At 37.2% G+C, this 26,717-nt stretch overlaps 1 protein-coding gene across 3 annotated transcripts; it reads right to left on the reverse strand.

The window, feature by feature from the left end:
- Positions 1-76: 76 nt before the first annotated feature.
- Positions 77-14,473, reverse strand: comp (cartilage oligomeric matrix protein). Of its 3 annotated transcripts, none has more exons than XM_084395360.1 (20): positions 14,355-14,473; positions 12,915-12,988; positions 11,622-11,673; positions 11,381-11,529; positions 9,857-9,994; positions 9,702-9,776; positions 7,759-7,911; positions 7,579-7,683; positions 7,344-7,451; positions 5,982-6,141; positions 5,786-5,904; positions 5,441-5,493; positions 5,162-5,355; positions 4,642-4,820; positions 4,504-4,552; positions 4,222-4,418; positions 3,956-4,128; positions 3,712-3,851; positions 2,576-2,664; positions 77-2,271 (listed from the first exon to the last, which is right to left on the reverse strand). In XM_084395360.1, exons 1-19 carry the CDS (start codon positions 14,428-14,430, stop codon positions 2,609-2,611), a joined length of 2,250 nt encoding a protein of 749 aa, XP_084251486.1. In that variant the 5' UTR covers positions 14,431-14,473; the 3' UTR covers positions 77-2,271; positions 2,576-2,608. The 3 variants fall into 3 exon arrangements, with proteins under 3 accessions (XP_084251486.1, XP_084251484.1, XP_084251485.1); XM_084395359.1 differs by having other exon boundaries at positions 139-2,267; positions 14,355-14,458; XM_084395358.1 differs by having other exon boundaries at positions 77-2,664; positions 14,355-14,458.
- Between the last annotated feature and the right edge of the window lie 12,244 nt (positions 14,474-26,717).

Raw genomic sequence — 26,717 nt, forward strand, 5'->3', positions numbered from 1 at the left:
ACAGTATTTATTAATGTTTGTTAAAGTTATTTAAAAAAAAATACAACTGTTCATTGTTCTTTCATGTCATCTCAGGAATTAAATATGAACAGATATAGCATTTTAATAATGTATTAGTAAATGTTGAAATTAACATGAACTAAATTGAATAAATGCTGTAGAAGTATTTTTTAATTGTTAGTTTATGTTAAATGTTAACAAATGGAACCTTGTTGTAAAGTGTTACCACAAAATCTAATAGATTTTTTTTTTGTCAAACTGTTATGCGGATGATATAGTTTATATAGATGTTTTAGATTTATTTAAAGAAATTATACATTTGGGCCCCACTGTATCTAATTTGCCAATCCAAAAACACAAAGTTCATGCTACTTTGGATAAATAACGTGGTGGAGTTTAGCCCTTTTTGGCCAGATACATTTTGGACATTTGGATCCTTCAAGGAAATAACTATTAAAACGGTGCAAATCCCATTTGTAATTCCTATGCAAACTAAAAGCATTAATCAACTATCAATCTGGAATATTTTTGTTTGAATATGAATTGTGTACTAAGGGCTGAGAAGTAGGGATTGGCTCAGATGGTGGATATTTATTAGACAACAAAAACTGCAATACTCACATTTTATTCTTCAAACTGTGCCATTCAGAATATTTCTTCAATTGTTTTCACGTTTTCCATGAACGTGTTTGTCTCAGACACTTTTTTTTCCCTGAAAACAGTGTACATAAAGCTTATCACAGGAATATGACGACAGCATGTCAAAATGAGAAAATACCTTTAGAGAACGAGGTCTTCATTAGCTTGGCTGATTCCAGTAAAAAGATTCACTGAACATAAAACAAAATAGATTCCAGAGACACCGTGCATGTTTTAATTAATGCTAGTGGTATAATTTTACTGGTTTATCACTGATAACTACGTCTATGATCATGTTTAGAAATGGAATGTATTTATGGGGCTCCGTGTTATTATAGTGCATTACACCAAATGACCTGCTTGGCAATGCTTGACCAAAGCACTTTCGTTTCTTTGTTGTTGTTTTTTTAATGATCTGTTATGTTGGCTTTTTTGGGGTCACAGTAGCATTTTTCTGTTCATCACAGTTGTAGCATGTTTGTTAACTTCAGTTGGGTCATTCCCCCTCCCTATCGATTTGTTCAGCCCTTGCATCTTGAGTTTCCATTTGAAATCCTGTCAGAAATCTGGAAGATATGGCAGCTTTCATACTGACGTATGTGCATTACTTCAAAATCTTCTGGCTGGGGCTTCAGCCATGGCTTTGCTCATGAAACTTGGACTGTTTTACTTTCTGAGAATGCCGACTGTTCAACCCTGTACATGCATTTTCCCCCAGTTTATTGTGAAGGTGTTCTTTGTGAACTGTTCTCTGTATTGCACTGATAATTCAGAGGGAAAACAATTCTGGAAGCGTATATGTGACTTCCCAATGCAAACCGAAAAAAGGGCTCAGTCTGTTTGTTGCTTTACCATGTTAAACATTAGGAGATGTGGGCAGACTGCATGTGTTTATTGGTCAAATAATCTGTTGTTGATGAACATGCAGCATGCAGCCAAACTGCCTGTTTGGGGCATTTTATTGGAGCGGTTTTAGCTAACAGCACTTACATGTATGTTGGACTTGTTCATTTGTGTCCTGGTTATTTGTGTGAGAGCAAACCCCCTTTAGCGTAAATTCCCCTTTAAGCCTTAATAGAACTGCTAAGCAGTTAGTGACCATGATTACCATGTCCGTACCATTAAGACTAATAAGGACGTAGTTGACTAGATTGGATGTACTTCTTGATAAACATAATGATAGTGACCCATAGGATAGCGCTGATCAGTATAACAACCCTTCCCCTTAACTCATAGCATTAGCATAAACTAAGTGCCATCCACATTGATTTCTTTCTGTAAAGATGATATATTTTTTATTTCGTCAACTGTCATCTCACTTAAGGCAGGTTAATAAGTATTAAAAGACATTGTAAACAAACCGCTCATGAGAGTGTTAGATTACAGAATGCACATCAAATCTTTGTGATCTTTCATTTTGTGAGCATAAACAGTGCTCGCTCTTTATTGGAATTAACGGTATATTAGGACATATAATTTGTGGTTGTCTAGAGCTTTCATTGGGTTGGATCTATCCAGAGGCCCAGTTCTATAGTCGCTGTGCTGGTGTGGTCATCTTTGTCTCCTGTTTGTGGTAATTGATTGTAGAAGGAACTGATTTTGTCTTTGTTGTATTGCTGGTCCTTTTCCTTTCTCAGAAAAAAAAAAAAAAAAAAAGCTAAATATGGACGTGCATGATGTCTCAGCTGCATATATCAGAGCCTTCTTGTTATATCATTTATATTTTGTAACCTGTATTTCTGTACGTGTTTTTAAAATACATATATATATTTAAATTCTAGTGTTTGTGATCTCAGTGCTAATGCAGTGTCATCAGTGTATCTGTCAGTCATTTGGGGTTTTAAAGAAGGCTTGTCTACTGTTGTTCTTAAAGTATAAACAATTGAGTATGAAATATGACACACATGACAGAAATATACAACTCAAAACACATTACCCTTGTAAAAAATAACTGATGTTGAGTTTGGGTTTAAAAAAGCTGGATTTGCTGGGTTCTGAATGTCTCAAAGTCCTCTGGGATTGTGTCTGCAAAAACAAAGAGGAAATACAATAGAATTTAATCATTTTCTCCTCAGAGACTGTGAATTTTGTATACCCATATTACACATTTTACCTTAATAATACAAAAAATGTATGATTCTGCACTTTTTTCAAGGGAAAATCTGCTGGATTCTGCAGAATGTATAAATGTAACGGAGGCCAGCTAGTAGTTGCTGTGCGAGTAAACCTCACTCCTCTGATCTCAATAGGCGCTCTAGCGACAGATGCTAGAGGCTGCAGTCTTTAGCCTCCTTGTTAGAGCGCCTGACTCTCACGCCGGAGACCCGGGTTCGAGGCCTGCACAGAGCAGGGCGAGTAGGACCTGGGTGGAGGGGTTACATTGGTGCCGTGACCCGGATGGGAGTGAGGTTTAGGGGGGTGAATGTAACGGAGGCCAGCTAGTAGATGCTGTGCGAGTAAACCTCACTCCTCTGATCTCAATAGGCGCTCTAGCGACAGATGCTAGAGGCTGCAGTCTTTAGCCTCCTTGTTAGAGCGCCTGACTCTCACGCCGGAGACCCGGGTTCGAGGCCTGCACAGAGCAGGGCGAGTAGAACCTGGGTGGAGGGGTTACATAAAGTCTTCCAAGTGAAAGGATATTCATTGAAAGTCCAATGGGAACTGGATCATAAAAAACGGTCATCCAAAGAGGAATTATTGTAAAATTATATATTGCTTTTGTCATAAATTTGAAATAACATGATTCAATGAATCATGCTAAAAAATGCTTGACATATGTATTTAGCCTACCTTTATTTTGTATAAATAAAAATCAATAGATTTTTTTTATTTCATGATAACTTTAAAATATGTAAAATATGTTACACATTTAGGAGTATTATACTCCTATTGGTAGCTTTAAGTATTTTCAAATGAGCCAAAATAATAAATGAGCAAGCAAGTGCCCAAGGATGTGTAGAACTGTTGGGAATTCAGATTATTTATTGGCCTGAGAGTAAGCTCTTTGAGTGAGTGTAGACTGTTTACTTATTTTCTAATGTACGCAAAAGATATTTTATCAAAATAACTGACCGTTGCATCTGTAGCGCAGGTTGGCCCAGATGATGTTCTCCTGAGAGAAGCAGAAAACTCCCAGTCTGCCTCCTCTCATGGTTGTGTCAATAATAATTCCTGTGTCTGCTACCATCTGCTGACCTTCATAGAACCGAACCCTGCATGCAAGATATGCAGAGTATTACCTAAACATGCATAAAACAATATTGCAAATGAAAAAAAAGGAGGATTTGCAGATGAAACATTGTCCATCTGATTATACCTAATATAGCCTTCTTGGGGTCTGTGCTGCAGGAACCAGCGGTAAGACGTCTTGTCTTTCCAGCCAACATTTCTGGAGTCTTTCCACAAGAGTTTCACCTGGTTAGTTGAGTCACCTGTGTGCCAGAGTGAGTTCCGCAAGTTTTCTCCAGGTCCCGTGTCTGATTTCACTGCCTACCAAAAAAAAAAAAAAAAAAGAAACCTGATACTATATTTGATCCGAGCAATAAAAGTTGTTACTCTGCACTTAAAGAAAACAGATCACACCTTTAGTTGGATACCAGGCTCAGCTACAGCTCGGAAAGGATTGGCTTGCCAGTAAATCTGCTCCACTTGCTTCCACATTACCACATAGAAGCTTGAGCTGTCCTGATAGCCAAAGATAAAGCCTGCATAGTCATCATCCGTCTCAGTATTCACATGAAACGTCCCTTCGAAGTCCACACCATTGAATGCTGTGTAGCCTGTTGGAGTAACCAGAGGGGTTAAGCTTGGAATCAACTTGACAGTACATCCACTATGCTGTTTTTCCTTGTTATAGTCTCTTACCTACAGCCAGTCCAGGGTCACTGTTCATGGTCTGAACAATCTCTCTTCCCTGTTAAAAAGGATGAGCATTGCTTAGTAAATTCACACTGTGAGAACTTTGACTGCCACCATCTATGAGGCAGAAAGAGGCAGACAGACCTGATTAAGCACCACCCAGTTTGGATCGATCTGCGCATCACCCTCTGGATCTAGAACTACAGTCTGATAGGTTCTGAAGTCGGTGAGAGTGACCTCAGCATTCTCAGGACAAACGTCAATGCTGTCGCTAAATGTGTCATTGTCAAAGTCATTCTCACAAACGTTGCCAATGCCATCACCTGCAAATCAACAGTCAAGAAAATGATGCAGATGATTATGATCTGACATATACATGACAAACCAACAAGATCAGAAACTGGGTGAAAACAATCCACAAGAAGGGTTGTAAGACTGCTGAAAAAAAGGTTTGTTGGTTTGGTGTTGGTCAATATGGTTCATAAAGTCTTTTCAGTTAAACTAGTTAAGAAGGCTGGTTGAAACACCAGCATTCCATATCGGGGACCATCATCCAAAACACAACATATGTTGATCTTTTGAACAGGAGATTATTTAATTCAGAATAATGGTATTAGTATAACAAGTTGACATAAAGTAAGGTTTCCAAGCTTTAAAACCTGACCATCAAAGTCCTCCTGCAGTGGGTTTGGAATCAGACGACAGTTGTCTGGACCAGGTGGAAGGAGATCGGGAATGCCATCGTTGTCATCATCATCATCACATTCATCTCCAATGCCATCCTTGTCTGTGTCTAGCTGGGAGCTGTTGATAACTGCAGGACAGTTGTCTCGTGAGTCCTGATGCCCATCTCCATCACTGAGGATAGAGACCAAAGCATTGGATTGAACATTCTGATTATGGGTGTTACCAATGGGAACCAACATTTGGAGTTTTGTAATACCTGTCTTTGTTGGTGTCACAAGGATCACCAATTAAATCATTATCCACATCCATCTGTAGCAGAAAGAAGGAGAATCATGAGTTATGTAGGCTTTTTTAATACCTCAATTTCTTGGATTCAGAGTTTTATTCCACCTCTATCACTCTGCAGTCTCTTTTTTACATTGTACTTTTGAGTCTGGACAACCAGATCTTTGGGTACCAAAATTTGCAAGACCACACCCAGACCACTTTTTTTTAAGCGGGCAAGGGTGTGCACTCTAAAAACTAATTCTGACATCAAACCATTCTGGGTAAAGAGAAGAGAGAAGTTACAAGTGAGAAATTAATAAAGAATTAATCAGACCTGATCAGGGTTGCGGACGTAGGGACAGCTGTCACAAGCATCACCAACATTATCACCATCTCGATCTTTCTGGTCACGGTTTGGTACCTTTTTGCAGTTATCCTTATCATTTTTTATTCCTAGAAAGCAAACCTTCTCAGTTGGACCAGTGCAGCTGTTCATAGTAACTCAATGAAGGAAATATCTAAAGTCTTACCATCCCCGTCAATGTCATCATCACACTCATCACCCTGACGATCACCATCTGTATCCTTCTGATCATTGTTTTTGATCAGACGGCAATTATCACAAGCGTCTCCATAATCATCCTGATCAATATTCTTCTGATTGATATTGGGGACGAGCACACAGTTGTCCTATCAGAGAAGTAAGCAGTAAGATGGTCATGAGAACTGGTAGTTTAGGCTTACAGCTCCCCAAATGCCTATATAGACAACATTGGGCATAATCCCAACATAAGGTATGTTTTAAAAGGTAAGCAGCAACCTTCTAAGTTAGCATATGACAAAATTCTAAGGCAGCATCACAAATATCTTTATGAAGAAGCCAATCCAGGAAATTTCCCTTAATGAGCTTTGTCTGTGATATGCATTTTAATGTAATATTTAAGTGTAATATTAGCTGAACAACATGCTAACATCGAACTCAATTAGAATCAGTAGTGAGTCAAGTCTCCTCTCCATTTACATGCATCATTATGTATGCTGTGCAAAACTATTGCCTATGTAGAATGTTCAGTCCAGTTCAGTCACTTGAATGAAGTTCCATTTGGATTAGGATGCTTCCTAAGAAGGCAGCAGACTGCATACAGTTTTAATCAGAATTATTCAATCCCCATTGCAAATCAGGTTTATTGGCAAAATGTTCATACTTTCAGCAGTTTGCAATGAACAAATTTCTGAACCTGCATTCTCAGAAATCTGGCAGCAGCCACTGATAGCTTCCTTTTTCTGCCCGTCCAGGTAGTGTAACCACTGTTCCTTTAACTTTGAACTTCCGAACCATAATTCCAACGCTGTCTCTAGGAACATTTAATGAATTTGCGACCTTTTTGTATCCTGTTCCTTGTTTGTGAAGGGTGATGATATCTTCTTGTTGGACCATTCTTTTGACTTAACCAAATTTCTAACATGCAGTTAAATGTGACACTTAACAAACCTAGCCAGTTCAGACATTTAATGTGTTCTAGCTCAAGCAAACATTGTGCAACTAATGAAGCCCTTGATTAGTTGCATCAGGTGTGCTTAAGACAACACCTGTTTTGCAGATTTGTGCTGCTGTGAGGGATTCTATTCGGAGGGGTTGAATAATTTTGAGACTGCAAAAGTCAAGTAAAAGTTGCATTTTCAGTTGAATTTGGGGAAACCACTTGAAACATGTTTTGTGTTGAGCTATTTCAATTACTTTTGTTTAATTTGTTCATTGCAAAAAGCTAAAAGTCTGTCAATTTTGCCAATAAACCGGATTTGCAATGGGGGTTAAATAATTTTGATTACAACTGTCTATCAGGTGATATTATGACACTGCATTTAACCAAGATGGTGTGGTGACCTCTGACCTCTGTGTTTAGGATCCCATCTCCATCTGCATCATCATCACATGCATCACCAATGTTATCTTTGTCTGCATCTTCTTGGCCGGAGTTTGGAACAGTGAGGCAGTTGTCCTAGAAAAGCATTTTACTGAGACCTCAACACTGAGTTTTTAACAAGTTCCTCACTTTTTACTTTGTTTTTACTTAATGCTTAGTGCAATACATCTTTATTTTGTTTTTTGGTTGTTGTTTTTTTTACCTTTGCACAGTTTCTTTCCACACATTCCAACTTTTCATCAGGAAAGCCATCAATATCAGTGTCTATTCCGCACAAGTATCCATTCCCAGCCCAACCAATTCCACACTAAAACAGATTATATCAGTTAGGCCAGTCACATCTATAGGAGTTTGCATATGTGAAATATGATCATTGACTTACTGCACATGCAATCTGTCCATCACGATGAACAATGCATTCTGCGCTGGCATGGCAAGGATTGGGCTGACCATTACCACAAGACCGCTCAGGTTTGCAGCCTTTCGCCTGATCCCCAACAAAACCAGTCTTACAGCGGTCACAACGAAAAGAGCCCTGCCATAAACATGCAATGATTCATATAAACAAGGTGAATGAAAAGAAAGATGCTCCCACTGATTGATATGATTAAATTTCTCCAAATTTGTAGACCAGTGGTTATCATCTGGTTTGATTAGTTTTTACTTTGCATTGTGGTGAGCCAACAAAATAGCTGTGATCCAATTCAGGGTTCACAACTTATCCATTTATGTACATAATAAAGAGCAGAAATGATCTATAAAATTGTATCTTGGTAAAATATATCAATATCTTGTGTCCTTTGAACCTCTTTGCCCATTTTGTGTTATCCGGGAGTGATGCGCGGTGATGCGCTGCCAAGATGGCGACGGCCGGCTCCGCCCACTTTAGGCTTCAAAAATCCTCTTCAGAAACCTACAGGTGACGTCACGGACACTGCATCCATATTTTTTACAGTCTATGCTTTGAACCAGTGTTTTTTTATTTTTTTTTTTTTACATTTGTATCAGTAGATATTCAAGTAAGTTGAAACCCAATAGACCTCATTCAGAGCAGTGACAGGTATGAAAGCGAGGCTGTGAGGGATAGCCTTACTGTGTTTTCAATAGCATCTGCTATATAAAAAAAATAAAAAAAAATAAAAACTGTATAAAGCTCCTAGGTCACTTTTCCACAGCTCATGTTGTCTGGAGTTTTTTGTGTATTGCAATTTCTTGGAAAGATATTTTTGCAGTGTTTTGTCAGCAGGACAATCCAAAGACAAAGATATCAGTAAACCCCACTGAAGAGATGTATGTCTATTCCTCACAGCCTTGGTTTCATTCCCGTTTAAAATCAAAGATGGCGCTGCTGTGAATAAGGACTATACTTACATTTAAAAGTGTAAGCTGGTGTAAACCTAAAAAAGTGTAAAAAAAATTGTCATCCCCGCCCGGTGTGCAATGAATTATGGGATGCATCCAAGGCAGCCTTCAAAGGATGCAGCCTCTGAATTGGAACGCAGCTAATATCAAATCTATAACCAGTATTTAATGAAGTCTGGCTCTATTTTTGTTATCTTACACAGTTCTGTTAATTATATTTAAGGATAAGGGCATGTCACGCAACCTGCATATGTTAGGATCTGCCTAATTTAGCTAGCTTTAGCTGAACAGATGAATTTGTTCCAAAATACCTTATCGTTTGGATGCATATATTTTGCATGAATTAGGAATTTGTTCCCACACTTATTAATCTGTTTCCTAAATTTATTAATTTGTTCCCGTTTTGTGGTTATGGTCACATTGTAGTAATGTGTCCATGATTTAACTAAACCAAGGGAACTCAATTACAACATTAATACAGAATTAATACAATTTGGCCATGATTTGCCGAAAATGTGGGAACAAATTAACAAAAGGTGACGAGTTTTACCAAAAACGAGGGAACATATTGATAAGACGTGGCCATAAATGAATTGGGATCAAGTCATGGGAATGAATTCTTAATTTGTGTCCATGATATACAAATTTTTGTGCATGTCATGTCTGTGACCCTTCAACTGAAAATATTTTTAACCTAAAATTAAATAGGCACCTAATTACATGGGCACATGTAAATGAACTGATTCAAGTCAAACTGTTCCTTAATGGTTCCTTGCCTCACCACATTAGTTGATAAAAGTTATTTTTAGTGTCAGATCAGGTAGAAGTAACTACTGGCAGAAGTCTCTTTTTAGAGTGTATCAATAGCAGAACCAATTTTTGGGCTCCAAACCACCTGATAAGAACCACTGCTTTAAACGTAGTTCTGCTGCTGTGACCAACAGACCATAAAGCATCACTCACTGGTGTGTTGATGCAGTTGGAGTTCTCCACGCAGCCTCCATTTGAGTTCTCACACTCATTAATGTCTGCGCAGACCTGCATATAATAGTTTCCATTTAATTTCAAACATTTTATCCATTGATTGCCTCATGATTATTCTCATATAAAAATGATACCTGTTTATTGGCAGATGCATAGGCGAGTCCAACCCCCTGCACCTGGGGGCCCATGTACCCGGCTGGACAGGGCCCACAGCGAAAACCAGGTGATGTGTTAATGCATCTCACCCCCATGTGACATGGCATTACAGCACACTGTACAACAAAGAAATAGTAGAGAACAAAAATCTTACTCTGCAGTGAAGTACAAATTAAATATTTGTTCTTTAAAAATGTGGTTCAGCACCACAAATCCTTAAGAGAAAAAGATTATTCAAAACGAAATTTTAGCACCCTAGAAAGGCACCTCAGGAAGCGAATGCCATTTATAGTGGCATTCCAAATGAAAGTGAATCCCTTCATAAAGGGCCCTTCCACAAGTCCGTTAGTGAAGGGTACATGCAATTGAGGAAATATTTTTTATCGTTTATGGTTATGTGAGCCATTTTAAAGCTAGATGGCGGGAGAGTTTGAGTTAACATATAAATAAAATAATTCAAGTTGTTCAGCGGATTCAAAATGCCGTTTTTCGCACCTTGGGAAGGGGACTTAATTTGTAAGGCCGTTCCAAACAAAAGGGAACAACCGAATACCTTCACGAAGGGCCCTTCCACAAGGCCGTTAGCGAAGAGTGCATGCGATGGTCACTTTGAGGAAGTAATTTTATCAATTTTATCGTCCTTGCGATTCATTTTAAAACTACTATAGATGGCAGGGGAGTTATGAATAAATAGAATAATATAAGTTGTATCAGTTCTTTTTGTTTTGCTGTGACAAATTAATTTAATTTAATTTTAGTTTTAGGTCAAGTATTAATTTTTTATGGTTTTGTCATTTTAAATTATTTTTTTTTTAGTTTAGTTATGAATAGTTAATCATTTTATTTCATTTTTAGTTATTTTAGTACATCAGGATGAACTAAATGAAAATGACAAATGCTTTAACATCTAGCTGAAATGAAATGTTGTATATTTTATTTTATTTCAGTTAGCATTCATTTTATTTTGAGTAACAGGGTTTATGGTTTAGTTTTAGATAACTAAAATAACCCTGTTACCACATATTTGTAATGCATTTCACACACTTTTTGTGCTAAGAAATGTGCTTAATATTAGATACAGTAGGTAAAAATGACTACCTGCATGATCCTAATAAGAGACAGCAAGTTTTATAAAGAGAGCAGAGAGGAAGAAACACACACACACACACACACACACACATAAAAGCATGTTTTAAAACTTCATTATAAATGTATATTTATTTGCAAAACTATATTAACAGCAGTAATACGAAATTTGTTGTAAGACCAGCTAATGGGGTGATGGATGCTATGCTGTATTGTCATGATAACATTCCAGGTAAAGATAATTAGTTACAGTGCAATTGCTCCCTTAGCCAAGCGTGTTCCAGACTGCTACCTTATAAGACACAATTTCCCTGCTCCCTCCAGAGTCCCCACTTCAAGAGCCCCCTTTGGAGTGAGTATGGATGCTCACTTCTGATTGGGAATACACCCTATTTCAGCTCAGGCAGCCCACTCACCTCATCAACATCAGTACAGTGAGTTCCATTTCCTGTCATGCCCTCTGGGCACAGGCCACACTTGATGCCACTGGGTGTCATAATGCATTCCACACCAGGGTGGCAGGGGTTGGGATCACATGAAGGCTGTGGATCTACTGGTCCCATGCCTACAAGGACAAGAAAGAATGAATATCCAATATTAAGCAGTTACAATCTCGATTATAAATCTGTGTGCAATGATAAGCTTAGAATTCCTCACCACAGGCTTCACACTCCATAACCGTGTTCTTCAGGAAAACTATTTCCTGTATCTATAAAACAAATTGTTCATTTGTCAGTGTTGTGTAAGAATGTAAAGTAACTAAAATGTGATTTAACTTTTTAATAGGCAGGAATGTTATAAAATATATATATATCTATATAATTATCAACAAGTAAAATAACATAATGATACCTTTGCAAATCATTAGCTAATGATTAATTAAAGCAGACAACTGGAAGTTGACCCATTGTGGTAATTAACACATTCATTTACACTATTAGCTAATAACACCGTATATTTAATTAATTAATACATCATGACACATTTAATTAATAGCAATTCATATAATACTTAATCTATTAATCTTAGTTCTTCATGCGTCATACGATTATCTGTGCATTAGTTAAGCATGAATTAATGCATATTAGTGCCATATTGTATTGTGAAGTATTACCAAATATATTTATGTATTGGTTCTAACACATTTTCATATCTTTGTTTAAAATATTGCATTCATTTTCTGTTGTACCATTTGTATCTCCAGGAATACATTGCTCATTTATACAATAAGTAAGTCTTAAATGACGACAGGCTGTTGAAATTATATACACAACTGGAGGTGGTAATGCAAGTTTCTGTGTGTGTTCAACAGCTGTGGTATACAAGTGGTATACATTCCAACAACGGAATTCCCTCCAAATATAGTTAAGATATCAACATTTACATCACAGTCTTTGACCTTCTCACAGCATGCTGTCATGATATCCTCTGGTGCTCTTCTGTCACTTTTGACCAAAAAATGTAGAAAATGTAAAAAAAATCGTAGCTTCATCGTAATGGTACGAAACATGATGACTTTTATGGCACTTGCTATATGAACACAAACAAATTATTATTATTATTATTTCAGGGCATGATTTGAAAAGGCTAAGTGGTCGTAATAAAATAGTCACACTTTTGGTCTTCGCGGTCAAAAAGCCTCTCTTTGGAGAGCTGTTCGTGAATCTAGTGGTTACACCATGGTATTATTGCCTACATGTTTTTCTTTCTTCACTCTCACCAGATGGCGCTAATCTGCCTTCAAAATTTTGATTTTAAATGCCTAGTCTCTATTTTAACCTGAAAAACTGTATAAATTGTATTAACTCCCAAATGAGGAGCACAGGAGGGTTAAATAAAGATTGTTAGTGGATGCCAGAGGTTTCCTACAAAGTCATTTACCTTGATAATTTACAATGACATACTTAAGGAAATGATTGAAGAGCCCATTATGTTTGGTTTCTGAATTACCTGTTGCTTCAGTAGTTCTTTGATTTCAGCAAGCTCCTGGTTTGTGCCTTTAATCTGTTTGATAATCTCACCATCTGTAGTAAACAATGTAGAATTAGAAAGATGGTTTAGCAACATGCTGATTTATCGAAAGATAATTCTTGGTTTGGAACCTTCATGTTTCCAAACCAAACATTGTGTATTAAGTTTATTTCTGTTCACACACAGCTATAGTATCTAATGGCTTACAATAAAGCATGAAACACGGTACTTTTATGGTTAAATATTATTGTTATATCTTTTTGAGCTCATTAAATATTATGCTAAATGTCTTTCTTCTGCAGTATAAAGACAGTCATACAGGTTTAGAATGACATGAGGGTGTGTAAAAAAAAGCGTGTTCATATTCATTTTTGGGTGAAATATCCCTTTGAAACCTGTTTCAACAGTAAACTAAGAACAACAGGACAGTTTCATGATTAATGCTTGTAACGCCCGCTCAAAATATAATGGCTTTTCCTGCAGGCCCTGTGGATGATTTTTCAGCATCTGACATTTTAGCAGTCAGGAACTGTATTACAGTAATTTGCCAAGGACTACATCTGTGTCTCACGCACATTTTGAGTGTTTATGCTGTGTGTTTGTGAATAGCAAAGGCCAGTCTAAGTTTGTTGCCTAATGGTGGATCCTGCTTTCTGTGTTTCAGCATGACCATAACATGTAACCCAAATATCATGCGTCATTTTGATTAATCTCATGGGTGAACATGTTGTTATGACAAGAGATAAACTGTTGCAGTTTTGATTTATGAGGCTGGATTTTATGAGCCTCAGGAGCAGCAACACCAGAATGATCAAATCAACCTGAGACCATTTCTTTCTCAGCTCTAGATGTGGGGTTAGGGTCCTAATAAGGGTTAGGTTTAGCTTTTCTCCATCGATGATTCCGGTAAATTTAAAAAACGTTAAATAAAAAGAAATAAGTAAATAAAAATCTAAGAGACAAAATTAGTGGGTGGGGCTTCTGTCAGAGGTTCCCCTCCCCAGAGAGCAGTCCAGACAAACAGAAGGGAAGTGTGCTCTTTCCATTAGCGACATCAGTGTTTTCCATATGCATTCCAGTATTCCATAAGCTCTTGCAACTTGCAGAATGGAAATGTTCTATTCAGCTGTATATATGTTATTAAAGCATTCCAAAACCTGCCCACATTATAGGTTCTCTTACTTGGCAAATAGTATAAAGATTCTTAGCATAAACCCTTCTAGGAGCTTTGTAAAAAATATATATATATATATATATAATGTTTATATTATTATATATAACTCATGCATATGGTTATGAATATATTCTCTGAAATAATCTTGCGGTGTACTTTAGATATTCCTCTACAAAGACTTTCAGATTTTGGAATATATATAAGATACAACAAAAATATAAATTTTATTAAGAAAGACAACTCACCTCTGGATATTCCTTGAGCCGAAACCAGATCGCTGTGCAGATAAAAGCTGCAGCTGAACAAGAGAGTCCACAGCATGTTCAGTGCCTGTGTCTGAGGAGGGCAGCAGATCTAAAGTTCTGAGTGTGTCTGTGTCTCCTCTGCTTTTATACCACGTCTCTGACGTCATCTGCAGTCTGGTTCTTCACAGATCACACCTTTCATTCCATTCCAAGGTTCACGTGTAAAGCCGGGGCAAAAAATACTTGGATTTGAGTCTCTCTCTCCCACACACACACACACACAAACACACAACCAATGATCAAGAGTTAGCCTACTTGTTTTCTGAGTCTTATGAGAAAATGCTAATGCGTCTTACACCTAAAAGTTTAGGTTTTACAGCAGCTTAAGTTCTCAGTAATATTTTTGTTTTTATAGGTTTTGCTTCAAGAGCTTAAAGAAATATTCTGGGTTCAATAGAAGTTAAGTTTAATCAACATCCCTCATCCTCCAAAAAAAAAAACAACAACAAAAAAACAACAACACAAACAGCAAGGCATTAACAATGCAAGTAAATAGGGACAATTCTTAAATGTTAAAATACTGTTTCAAAAGTATAGCAACAAGACATAGACAATAAAGGTGTTAACACAAACTTAGTGTGAAAATTGCTTTATAACCATTACATTTTTAAAGATTTTATTCAATTTTTCAATTTTGTTGCCATGACAACCTAAAGATGACAAGTCAAGTCAAGTCAAGTCATCTTCATTTATATAGCGCTTTTAACAATGTAGATTGTTCCAAAGCGGCTTTACAGAGATACAAGAATAGTTTAAAGTAACAGAGATTGTTTTGGCTTTATAGCAGTTCTTGAATAAAGTTTTTTTCCAGCTAAAGTTAATTTGATTGATTCACTTCGGTCGCAACGATCATTAGTTATTAACTTAGGGGCCGCTAACACAACACCGTTTTAACTGGAAACTCTACACAGACTTTAAACGCGAAACCTGTGAGAACGCTGATGGCGTGCTATTAGACGAGTTCAGTCTATTGGTATGCGCATTTGAATATATGTGCGCAGGTTTGTAATTCCCTACAAACCAAGCCTTAAAAAACTACTTGTCTGGCCGTAACATTTTGATACAGATTTGTATCACTTTGGGGTAGATTCGCGAACTGAATTTTCCCGACAACGCTTTATCTGTAGAGTGGTAAAGGGATCCTCCATAAGGAGAAACTAGTTGGCACTTTAGCACCCGCTATGACATCGGGTCCAGGCGCAGGTCCTTCATCAGATCTGGATACAGCCTGGATCCGGCAGGCTGCGGGAAAACCTCGGGATAAACAAAAACACTAAAATTAGCGTAGATGCCATTCATCTTATGATGTAACGAGTACATCAGGATTTATGGGAAGTGTTCCCGGTTCCGACTGATCTAATCTATGCAGCCTAACATTGAATTATAGAAGTCTATAATGTGTTGTGTATGCTAGGTCAAAGAGATGTGTTTTTAGTCTAGCTTTGAACTGACAGAGTGTGTCTGCTTCCTACAATGGTAGGAAGACTGTTCCAAAGTTTTGGTGCTGAATAGGAAAAGGATCTACCACCAGCAAATGATTTTGATATTCTATTATCAACTGGCCGGAATTTTGAGATCGCAATAGACGTGAAGGACTATAATGCGTTAAGAGCTCGCTCAAGTACTGCGGAGCTTTGTAAGTAATCAGCAATATTTTAAAATGTATACAATGTTTAATAGGGAGCCAATGCAGTGTTGACAGAACCGGGCTAATATGGTCATACTTCCTGGTTCTGGTAAGAACTCGAGCTGCTGCGTTTTGGACCAGCTGTAGTTTGTTTATTATGCGTGCAGGGCAACCACCCAGTAAAGCATTACAATAATCTAGCCTTGAGGTCATGAACGCATTACCTAATTGTCCCGCATTTGTCAATGAGAGCATTTGGCGTAATTTAGATATATTTTTAAGATGGAAAAATGCGGTTTTACAGATACTAGACACGTGACTTTCAAATGAAAGATTGGTATCAAAGAGCACACCCAGGTTCCTAACCGATGACGAAGACTTGACAGAGCAGCCATCAAGTGTTAGACAGTGTTCTAGATTATTACGTGAGGAAGTTTTTTGTCCAATAATTAGAATCTCTGTTTTTTCTGAATTTAGTAGAAGGAAATTACTAGTCATCCAATTTTTTATATCAGCTATGCATTCCGTTAATTTTGTGAATTGGTAGTTTTCGTCAGGGCGTGAAGAAATATAGAGCTGAGTATCATCGGCATAACAGTGAAAGCTAATTCCATGCTTCCTAATGATATCTCCTAAGGGTAGCATGTACAGAGTGAACAGCAACGGTCCTTGTACTGAGCCTTGTGGTACGCCATACTGAACTTGTGATCGATAAGACATCTCTTCATTTACTGCTACAAACTGATAACGGTCAGATAAGCAGGATTTAAACCATGCTAATGCAGTTCCACTAATGCCAACATCATTTTCAAGTCTATTTAAAAGAATGTTGTGGTCAATAGTGTCAAATGCAGCACTAAGATCGAGTAACACTAATAGAAAGATACAACCACGATCGGATGATAAGAGCAAATCATTTGTGACTCTAATGAGAGCTGTCTCGGTACTATGGTACGGTCTAAATCCTGACTGAAAATCCTCGCAGATATCATTTCTTTCTAAAAAGGAACATAGTTGTGAAGATACTGCCTTTTCTAGTATCTTTGACAGAAGACAAAGATACAAAACAACTTAACAGCTCAAATAATACAATAATTTTAACAGAGGAAGAAATGGAAGTGATTTTATAACATTTTAAGTTCCACATTTCTACTTCCATTATAAGTGCCTCAACATAACCTTACTTAAAAAAAAAAAACTAAAAAAAAAAAAACTAAGGATGAGTCAAAATATTGTTTTGTGGTAATAATTTGACACAAATGTTGTCAGTTGAATTGAACCGGAATAATAATAATTTAAACCTACACTGGTCAAAAAATTTGGAAACACCATGCTTCATCATTACTATTACTATTTATTTGAATAATAATAATAATAATAATAATAATAATAATAATAATATGCTGAACACTTTTTGGCTGCTTCTCCTTTACTATTCAGCCCATTTACAAAAAACTGTTTTGCAACAAAATTCAAAAGAAGGCATAATGTACATTCATCTACAAAACAGATTTCAAACATTTAAACATAATCCTTTAAATCAAATGATTTTTAAAGCCACGAGAAACATAAATTCAGTTGACTATGCCCACACATTTGGCTTTAGTTTGATTATTATTAGTTAAATTATGGTAAGTTATTGTAATTAGTAATTAGTTAATTAGTAAATCAAATTATTTATTTTTCCTAACTTTGAACAGTCTTAATGTTCTCAAAATGATTTTGCTTTGTATCCCATTAATCACATTTATTTAAGCAAATATTGTAGATGAACAATAAAATGTTTGCTCTTGCATGACCAGATATATATATATATATATATATATATATATATATATATATATATATATCACCTTTATTTCTATTGTTATTCAGTCCAAGACTTCTCTGTTCTCTGCACATTTAGGTTTATGTGTTTCATTAAAAGCTTTCATTAGTATGCCTTGTTTGCTGATAATTGCATTCACAGACGTGGGTTGAATTCCAGCTTGTAGACCCGGGCCTAGAGCCACATGTGGTGCAACTTGAGGTCTTGTGCCTCAGTACATTCTTCTAAACTCACCTCTCTCACCATGAGCTCTTCTGGGAAAAACAAACAGAAGTTTTATAGCCTGGTGGTTTTCAACATTTTGGGGGATGACACAGGAAAAACAAACAAACAAAAAAAAAACAGCGAAACTTTTGTTTTTTGAGTCATTCTCTTTACAGGAAAAATGCACTTAATGTACTGAGATTTCAAAAGATTATCTGGGTTATACTGAGATTTATTTTATGCAAGGCTGTCCATTTAAAATTAATATATATATATATATATATATTTTTTTTTTATCTAAAAACCTCATGTACAGGAATAAATTGGTCATTTGTCCTGGTTAATGAGCTCTTCTATTGGTGTGGGGCAGAGGTGAAAGGTCAGCAAAGGCTCAAAGGATGTAGGTTTTCAAGGCAAGTAAACAAATGTGTGCTCACAAATCATCAGTCTTTATTTACAGTACATGGATTACTAATTACTTTACAAGATGTTTCTTTCACGTGAAATCTAATTGGCTTAAAAATGGCATTAACAGAAAGATGCGCCAAGAACAAATCAAACACTTCACCAAGTTTGAACCTATCATACAGTAAATGTCCTCCAAATTAAAATTCTACTATCATCTTATTGCAATAGCTGTTGGGTAAAAAATTTAACAGAAGAAAATGATACTGGGATGACTTTTGGAATGGGAACAGGAATATTGGATCTCTTCACCAGATCCCACCAGAAGATATCCATTTAGTCTTGAATCCAAAACTTGTCTGGTGTCCAAAATCTGTATTTTTTCTAGTACCCAAAACTGTATTAACAGTCTTCTATCAGTTAGAGGTTTACTGAGGAAGCCAAGTAACAGCAGAAAAAAGGAGACAAAGTGATGATTATAAAAATGTGAAGGGTTTATTACATAATCTTAGTTGCGTATGTTTTAACGCCTTTGTCTGAGCATCATCCCAACTTTTTCAAACTGGACTTTGTCCTGTACTTCATCTGACCAGTACAAATCAAGTGTTATTTACCAAAGCAAAATCAATGGAAAATAACTGCTTCACAACATCGTCCTGTGATTTTAAGAACCTTAAAGTGGAGACATTCTCTTATTTCTAAATCGTGACGACTAATATCCCCTGAAATCACACAATCATTCAATCATTAATAGCAAGCACTAAAAGAGCAAGGAAACTAAACAAAACAATAAGTAATGTGATAAAGGTTTGAATAATTAAATGATACATTTCTAATTAAATGAAAAAAGAAAAGAAAACAACAGATGAATGGTTGCTTTCTTGAAGCAACGCACACAGGTTGCTATTGAGAATCCTTACTTAACATTTAATATTGTAGTGGATTTCCTATAAGTCAGGGCAAGATGGTAAGAAGGTCTTCACACACAGTTTGGAATAAACAAATAACCAATGTCCACACAGTGATATTCTTTTCAATGCTTTGCTAATGAAAAATATTCGTATAGGTTTAAAAGCACATGGATCTGGTAAGAACCATATGTTCCCGCCACCTGCCCCTCCATGTGATATTGAATAGTTGACCACTTACACAACTGGTGCACATCGCCATCTAGTGGTTTAACAATCATTACTGTTGGCTCCTACAAACATATAACATTAAAGGGTTAGTTCACCCAAAAATTTAAATGATGTCATTAATGACTCACCCTCATGTCGTTCCAAGCCCGTAAGACCTCCGTTCATCTTCGGAACACAGTTTAAGATATTTTAGATTCAGTCCGAGAGCTTTCTGTCCCTCCATTGTATGGTAACTGTCCATGTCCAGAAAGGTAATAAAGATATCATCAAAGTAGTCCATGTGACATCAGTGGGTTAGTTTGAATTTTTTTGAAGCATCGAAAATACATTTTGGTCCAAAAATAACAAAAACTACGACTTTATTCAGCATTGTATTCTCTTCCGGGTCTGTTGTCAATCCACGTTCACGACTTAGCAGTGACGCTGTACAGTCAACCTTACTGTACATTGATTTAACTGAAAAGCAGAACTGTTTTCTCAGGTCAAGGGTATTTTTCATAACTGTCAGACTTTTAAATGTTGAATGTTTGAATGTTGTAATTCTGTGCAATTGCTTTGTTTCATTTCCTGTTGATCATTAATAATGGTTGATATGCTAGTGACCAGCCAATTATTTAAAATATCTCATGTGCATTTTTGTATTTGGTGATGGTTAGATTTTAAAAGGCGAGAATCATAGTTGTTCAAACAGATAATTTCAGTGAAATTATTCAATTCAAATTATTTGATGTAAACTGGTGACATGTGCTGATAAAACATTTAATAAAACATGCTGTTATAAAACAAAAAAAATGTCCATGAAAATCAATTCTAGGGGGCAAAAAATCTAAATGTTGAAAGAACTGTGATAAACTGTGATAATAAGCTCCATCAATCTTGTACTATGACCGACATTTTAGTTGGCAGTGCTATCTAATTTAATATATTCATATTACTTATATACAAACAAACAAAGAATGAATGAATGAATGAACAAAAAATTAATAAAAGTATAAATAGTAAATGTATGAAAACATTTTTAAAAATTCTAGAAATAAGAAGAAATTCCGTAAAAAAAAATACTGCCCAATGTACCGTGTTAATATGAAGGAATGTTGATTTTCAAAGGTGTTTAACCTGTATTTTGACTCACGTATTGCATTGTGTTGTGTTTTAGGGTTTGTGTTTTAGCCAGGAGATTAGCTGGATTTCCTACAGAATTTTATTCTGAGGGTATACAGTTCATTGAACTCTCCTTTAATCCCTCTATCTCTAGATACAAGTGAATTCTCTTGTGTCATATGTATGTGGCAAAAGCTTAGTAAAACTGGTCTGTAGTAATAAATGTGTAAACAAATGCTCATTAACCTTTTCTACATTTCTCCTGCAGAGCCATTACATCCATTTCATATAGGCTAACATGGTGACCCTGAAGTGCAAATGAAATTCACAAATCAGAAAACACAACAGTAAATAAGAAAACTCAACAGCAAATTATGAAACGGAAAGGGGCGGTACATGTTGATTGGACAGATAGGCTACGTGCCAATTTGTGGAAGCAGACTTTTTCAGTAAACTCTGTTCAATGTTTGTTGCTTATTTGGATAAAATGACAGACGACATAATTCAAACATAATTAGAACATACTTATATGCAGGCCACACATAATGTGATAGTGCGTGATAGACACAAATGCAGTTTTGCACCGTGTCCTAACCAGACGCGATGCGATAAGATTACAGCGACGAGCAATTTGCCTGTCCACACCAGAAGCGACGCAACTGCGAGATGCGTCAAAATCAATCAAAAACCGACGCGTCCGTACAAGCGCGAAGGTGCGCGCGGCAAAAATGACGTCATTGCGGTCTGGGCGGTCGTGCGCGTTCAGTGCGCAAGACCCAATTTCGCTTGGCGGTGTGCACGGCGCGCGCGGCTCCGCATCCGAAGATGAACGACTTCGAGCTGAATCTGGCCGAGCACGAACTTCTCATCAAACAGGTGTTGTGCCAAATTTCGACCCCTGCCAAATTATTGCGGGGTTACTTGTAACAGACAGAGGGGTTAGTTGTAACACACATAATTCAGTACTATTTTATCTGTATAGTTTGATAGTGTTTGTGCATCTGTATACACAATATACATCCCTCATCCAATCATCCTTATTATGGATCAATATCATGGATAGAGATATAGGAAAGGGCTGCACAGTTTTGCAATAAATAAATTAATAAAATCATCAAATATTGTAATTGCAATTGAATTATATTTGTGTGTGGCAGCTGCATGCAAAATTATTATTATTAATAATAACAGTAATAATAATAAAAAACGAGCTCAAAATCACATTTTAAAAGGTTTATTGCATGAAAACCAGGATATATTCTTAATAAATAAAGTCTCTCCTCAACCACCACTAGTGTGCAGCATCCACTTGGATAATGTGACGCCAGCCAAAGTACAACGGCGCCAGTGCGCTCACCACACACCAGCTATAGGTGGAGAGGACAGAGAATGATAAAGTCAATTCAGTGGATGGGGATGATTAGGTGGCCATGATTGGTAAGGGCCAATAGGAGTGGATGGGGATGATTAGGTGGCCATGTTTGGTAAGGGTTAATAGTTGGAATGTGGCCAGGACACTGGGGTTACACCCCTACTCTTTACAAGTATGGGATTTTTAATGACCATAGAGAGTCAGGACCTCGGTTTTACGTCTCATCTGCAGGACGGTGCTCTTTGACAGGCTCAACCCTGCTTAGCTTCAGTGGGCAACCAGCCTTGGGCTACAGGGTGATATGGTTACTTGGCAGCTTAGTTGTAACACTATGCTACAACTAACCCCGCAGTGTAAAACATATTTTTAGGACATGTTTCAAAATTGTGCTATGTTTCAGCCAACAAAGCAGTGATTAAGGTTATATAAAGTTAGATTTGGTGACGCACACACCCAACTCAGGAAAAAAACATATGATGAAAAAATGTACTTGCATGGTGTCAAAACACTCTTTTTCCAGTATCTTCACAAAACTTTCCACAAATCAGCGGGAGACAGTCTTCTGGCAGCGAGAGAAAATAAGCGGAAACACAACCTGACTACCCAGCTAACAATTTATGGTTCCCAGAACGTTCTCGGAACGTTAGTTTTTGGTTGCGGGAACGTTCCCTTAAAGGGTTAGTTCACCCAAAAATGAAAATTCTGTCAGTAATTACTCACCCTCATGTTGTTCCAACCCCGTAAGACTTTCATTCATCTTCGGAACACAAATTAAGATAATTTTGATTAAATCTGAGAGCTCGATCACTCCTCCATAGGCTTCAACAATTTCCTCTGGCAAAGATGTGGCCCACACCCTGTAAAATAACTCTAATTTATTGATATGGCCCAGGTCTGGGCCAGGCGCTGTAAGACAGATCTGGCTGAGAGCCGGCTGGGTCTCTGTGCCAGATGTGGAACAGAAACAGGCAGTGAAACACAAATTCAACCATTGAAAAAGATTAAGGATTTTTATTATAAAATTAACAAATACACTTTAATATAAACATGTATTAACAATGAACACTTATAATATTAACATCTATTAACAACACACTTTTTAAACAACAACATAACAAGTAAATTATAATTACTGTATATGATTAAAAGAAAAACATAATTCTCTTTCACACACATAAACTATCTTTCACTCTCTTTAACACTAAATAATTTCCTTTTGCAAATGTCGTCACCTTTAAATATATAGCGCAGTAAAAACTGTTTCAAGGCAGCTTTACAGGAAAATGATCAATGATGCAAACAGAGCTCAATTTGGCTGTAAAGCTGCTCTAAAAATAAAATAGTGTCATTGTTCTGTTGAATTCAGTTCAGTGTTGATTCAGTTCTGTTCAATAACTGTATAAAGTATATCAATTATAAAAATAGTTCATTTCAACTATTAAGCAGTTCTTCAGGAAACAGTGATGTCATTGTCCAGCTCAGTTCAGTTCTCATATAATAGTGTCAATGCAGGCAGATCAATAATATTAAGATTAATAAGTGTCCCCAACTAAGCAAGCCAGAGGCGACAGTGGCAAGAACCCAAACTCCATCAGATGACAGAATGGAGGGAAAAACAAAACAACGAATATGGTGTGGTTAGGATTCCAGGCTGCTTTACAAGTCAGATTGTGGATTGATATCATTCAGATTATTTCATTCAGCTCCTTCTGCTTGAATATTGGAAAAGATTACATGAAGGTAAAAGAGTAGCAAAGCTCAAGAGCATGTAGATGTGAATTTGAGAACTTGTACAATAAATATTTGTACTTGTACACTAAAATTTACACTCACAGCTCCAATGTGAAAACTTGTTGAATGTTGAGATTTGCACTTGCAGACAAAAGTCACAAACCTGTATACTGAATTTGAAGCTGCAGACAAGTAGTCACAAATGTGTAAAATGTCATTCACAAAAATACAATGACAGACACAAACTTGTATTCTTTCATTCACATTCGCATCTGGACAGCACAACCTCAATTAGACATTTGCAACTTCTCAAATCTTACATTGCAATTTCAAATCTTCACGCATTGACTTTTGCAACTATTTTCGAGATATGTTAGATGTGTAGGAAACTCAGAAGCGAAGACCGGGAGACTTGGTTGTATCTTCAGCAGGACTCTTTATTGAGAACACGAGCTGTCGTAGCTGCAGTCATCAAGTCTGACTAGGGCAGTGTACATTGTAGTTTATATACATTTAGAGGGCAGTGCTTAGAAATGGAGACAAAGCTGCTGGGTGACGACCTTAAATAAAGCATGCAAATGAAGTATACAGCTATAGGAACCTGCCCTAGAATGGAAGGTGGTCCTGACACAGATTTGAAAGAAAACTCCCAAAGCTATATATATATATATATATATATATATATTGTCACGGGGTGTTTGCAGGCTGACAGACGAAGACGGATGAATAAAGTTCTCAACGTCTCAAGTTTAATAGCAAGTATACTCAAAAACAGGCGAACAGGCGATGAAAACACAACTAAATGTGATCGTGACCAGACAAAGAGGCTGTGTTTACACTGCCACAAAAAATCCGATCTTTTACTTTTGTTGCATGTTATGTTTTAATTTCTTGCAATTTGTTGCACGTGTAAACACAAAAATCCGCACAAGATCAGATTTTTCCTCATCCGATCTGAGCCACTTCCAAATGTGCTTTTAAATCAGATACATATCCGATATCTGGACATCCAACCTATGTCTAACACGCATATCCGATTCCCCTTTGAATTCCAAGCCACCACAAGGCGAGGACGACACGTTTATTCACAAAGATAGCTTTTTAATGTTGTATTTTAAGGTAGACGTGCCTGTATGCGCTCGCTCACAGCTTTTTAGAGGTGGGAACTTTATATTTATCTAAATATAATATTTATCTCTTTATATAAGAAAAGAAATTGCACAAACACAGAAACATTCAGGAGCTGGTTTTCAACCTCTGCCCATGACTTTTATAAATAAAACAGCTTCACTACTGAAAGCTACATTATATTTCTCAGCTATGAGGTAATAACTTCAATGTAGGCTAATTAAAACAACAAGCTTCACTATTAGGTTACTCTCTCTCTGGTTAAATCATTCGAATTCATAAAAAAAAGAAGAAGTTTATTTTACTTCAGAATAAAAATTCCTTAATAATAACACATTACTAAATTGTTGTCGAGGGAGCTGAGTAACATCACTGTTGCTGGAGACCCAGACGATGCCGTGGCGACGAGCGTTGTAGGTAGATCCAGAGTACCTGAGGGCTGGGGTGATGCTGGTTTGGACAAGGACAGAGGTGAGGCCAATGGGAAGGAGGAAACTGCTGGAGCTGTAGGGGTGGAGGGACGGTGTGCAGCGGGTGGCCCGTAAGTCCATGGTCTTTTTGAAGCTCTCCACAAGTGATCCTTGGCTCTTGGACAACTCTTCTGATTATTCTTTTCACTCCTCTATCAGAAATCTTGCGAGGAGCACTGGTCGAGGCAAATTTATGGTGAAATTATTGTCTTTCCACTTTCGTATTATGGCCCCAAAAGTGCTCACTGGACCATTCAGAAGCTTAGAATGGCGCCTATAACCAATGCCATCATTATGTTTTGCAACAATTAGGTTGCGAAGGTCTTGAGACAGCTCTTTGCTTTTACCCATCATGAGATGTGTGACTTGTCTTGTGTGACACCTTGGCAATGAGACCTTTTTGTAGGCCATCATTTGGGACCGAATCAGCTGTTATTAATTTCCACTGACAGGGGGCTGGATTGCTTTTTAATTACTGTAAGTTTTCAGCAGTTGTCTTGGCTTTCCATGCCTTTTTGCGCCTCCCTTTCTTCATGTGTTCAATACTTTTTCCCTGTGTCATTTCACATTATTACACATAACTTAATTTCTGAACTTATTTGTGTTTGTTTCTTTGTATGTATGGCTTACTTGGGTTGTTACCAACATCTGGTGAAAATTTCATGTCAATAGCACCTTTGGAAATATATTTACTGAGAAAAATGATGACGTGTTCAATACTTATTTCCCCCGCTATATATATATATATATATATATATTATGGCGAGCAAGCAGCAGTTCAGATTGTCTGTTCACCCCTGCCCACGCTACATCATGGGTACAGACACAAAAAATCTGTGTGTTGTTTGTTTGGGACTGGAGCATGCACAGTCAGCGCTCAAGGGTGCTGGCTGTGCAGACTGTGAACAGCTTCCTTAAAGGACAGTCCAGTCCCACCTGGCGATCTTCAAGGAGGTTTGGGTCCCGCTGTTGCGGAGGCACAGCGGCGATCTAGATCGTGGGGATCACAAATGGATCTATCAGAGGGGTTTGAGACGGGCCCATGCTTATCTCAGCCCTCACCTTATAGATATAGTGCCTTTTCCCAGTGTTAGGAAGCACGCATTGCGGTTCCTTCCGCACCGGGTGAGGCACCGGTGCTTCATATATCCAGCTCTGAGGAGTTGGATGTAGAAAGCATCGAAACAGAGGATGGTGACTCTCCATCTCACTCTCCTGCATAGGAGGAACTGGTGGAGGTTGTGTCTTGCTCTGTTGCCAAATTAACTATTGACTGGCCAGCAGAGAAGCAGGACGTT

This window comes from Rutilus rutilus, assembly GCF_951802725.1.
Source record: "Rutilus rutilus genome assembly, chromosome: 22".
NCBI classification, from domain to species: Eukaryota; Metazoa; Chordata; class Actinopteri; order Cypriniformes; family Leuciscidae; genus Rutilus; species Rutilus rutilus.

Bases quoted from the DNA above. Each gene is read 5' to 3' on its own strand.
- comp (XM_084395360.1), bottom strand. From the start codon at position 14,430: ATGCTGTGGACTCTCTTGTTCAGCTGCAGCTTTTATCTGCACAGCGAT. The intron at 5,356-5,440 runs GTATTACAAAAC...CTCTATCCTCAG, and splicing joins TGTGACACCAACAAAGACAG to TGATGGAGATGGGCATCAGG. The intron at 4,129-4,221 runs GTGTGATCTGTT...TTTTTTTGGTAG, and splicing joins AGCCTGGTATCCAACTAAAG to GCAGTGAAATCAGACACGGG.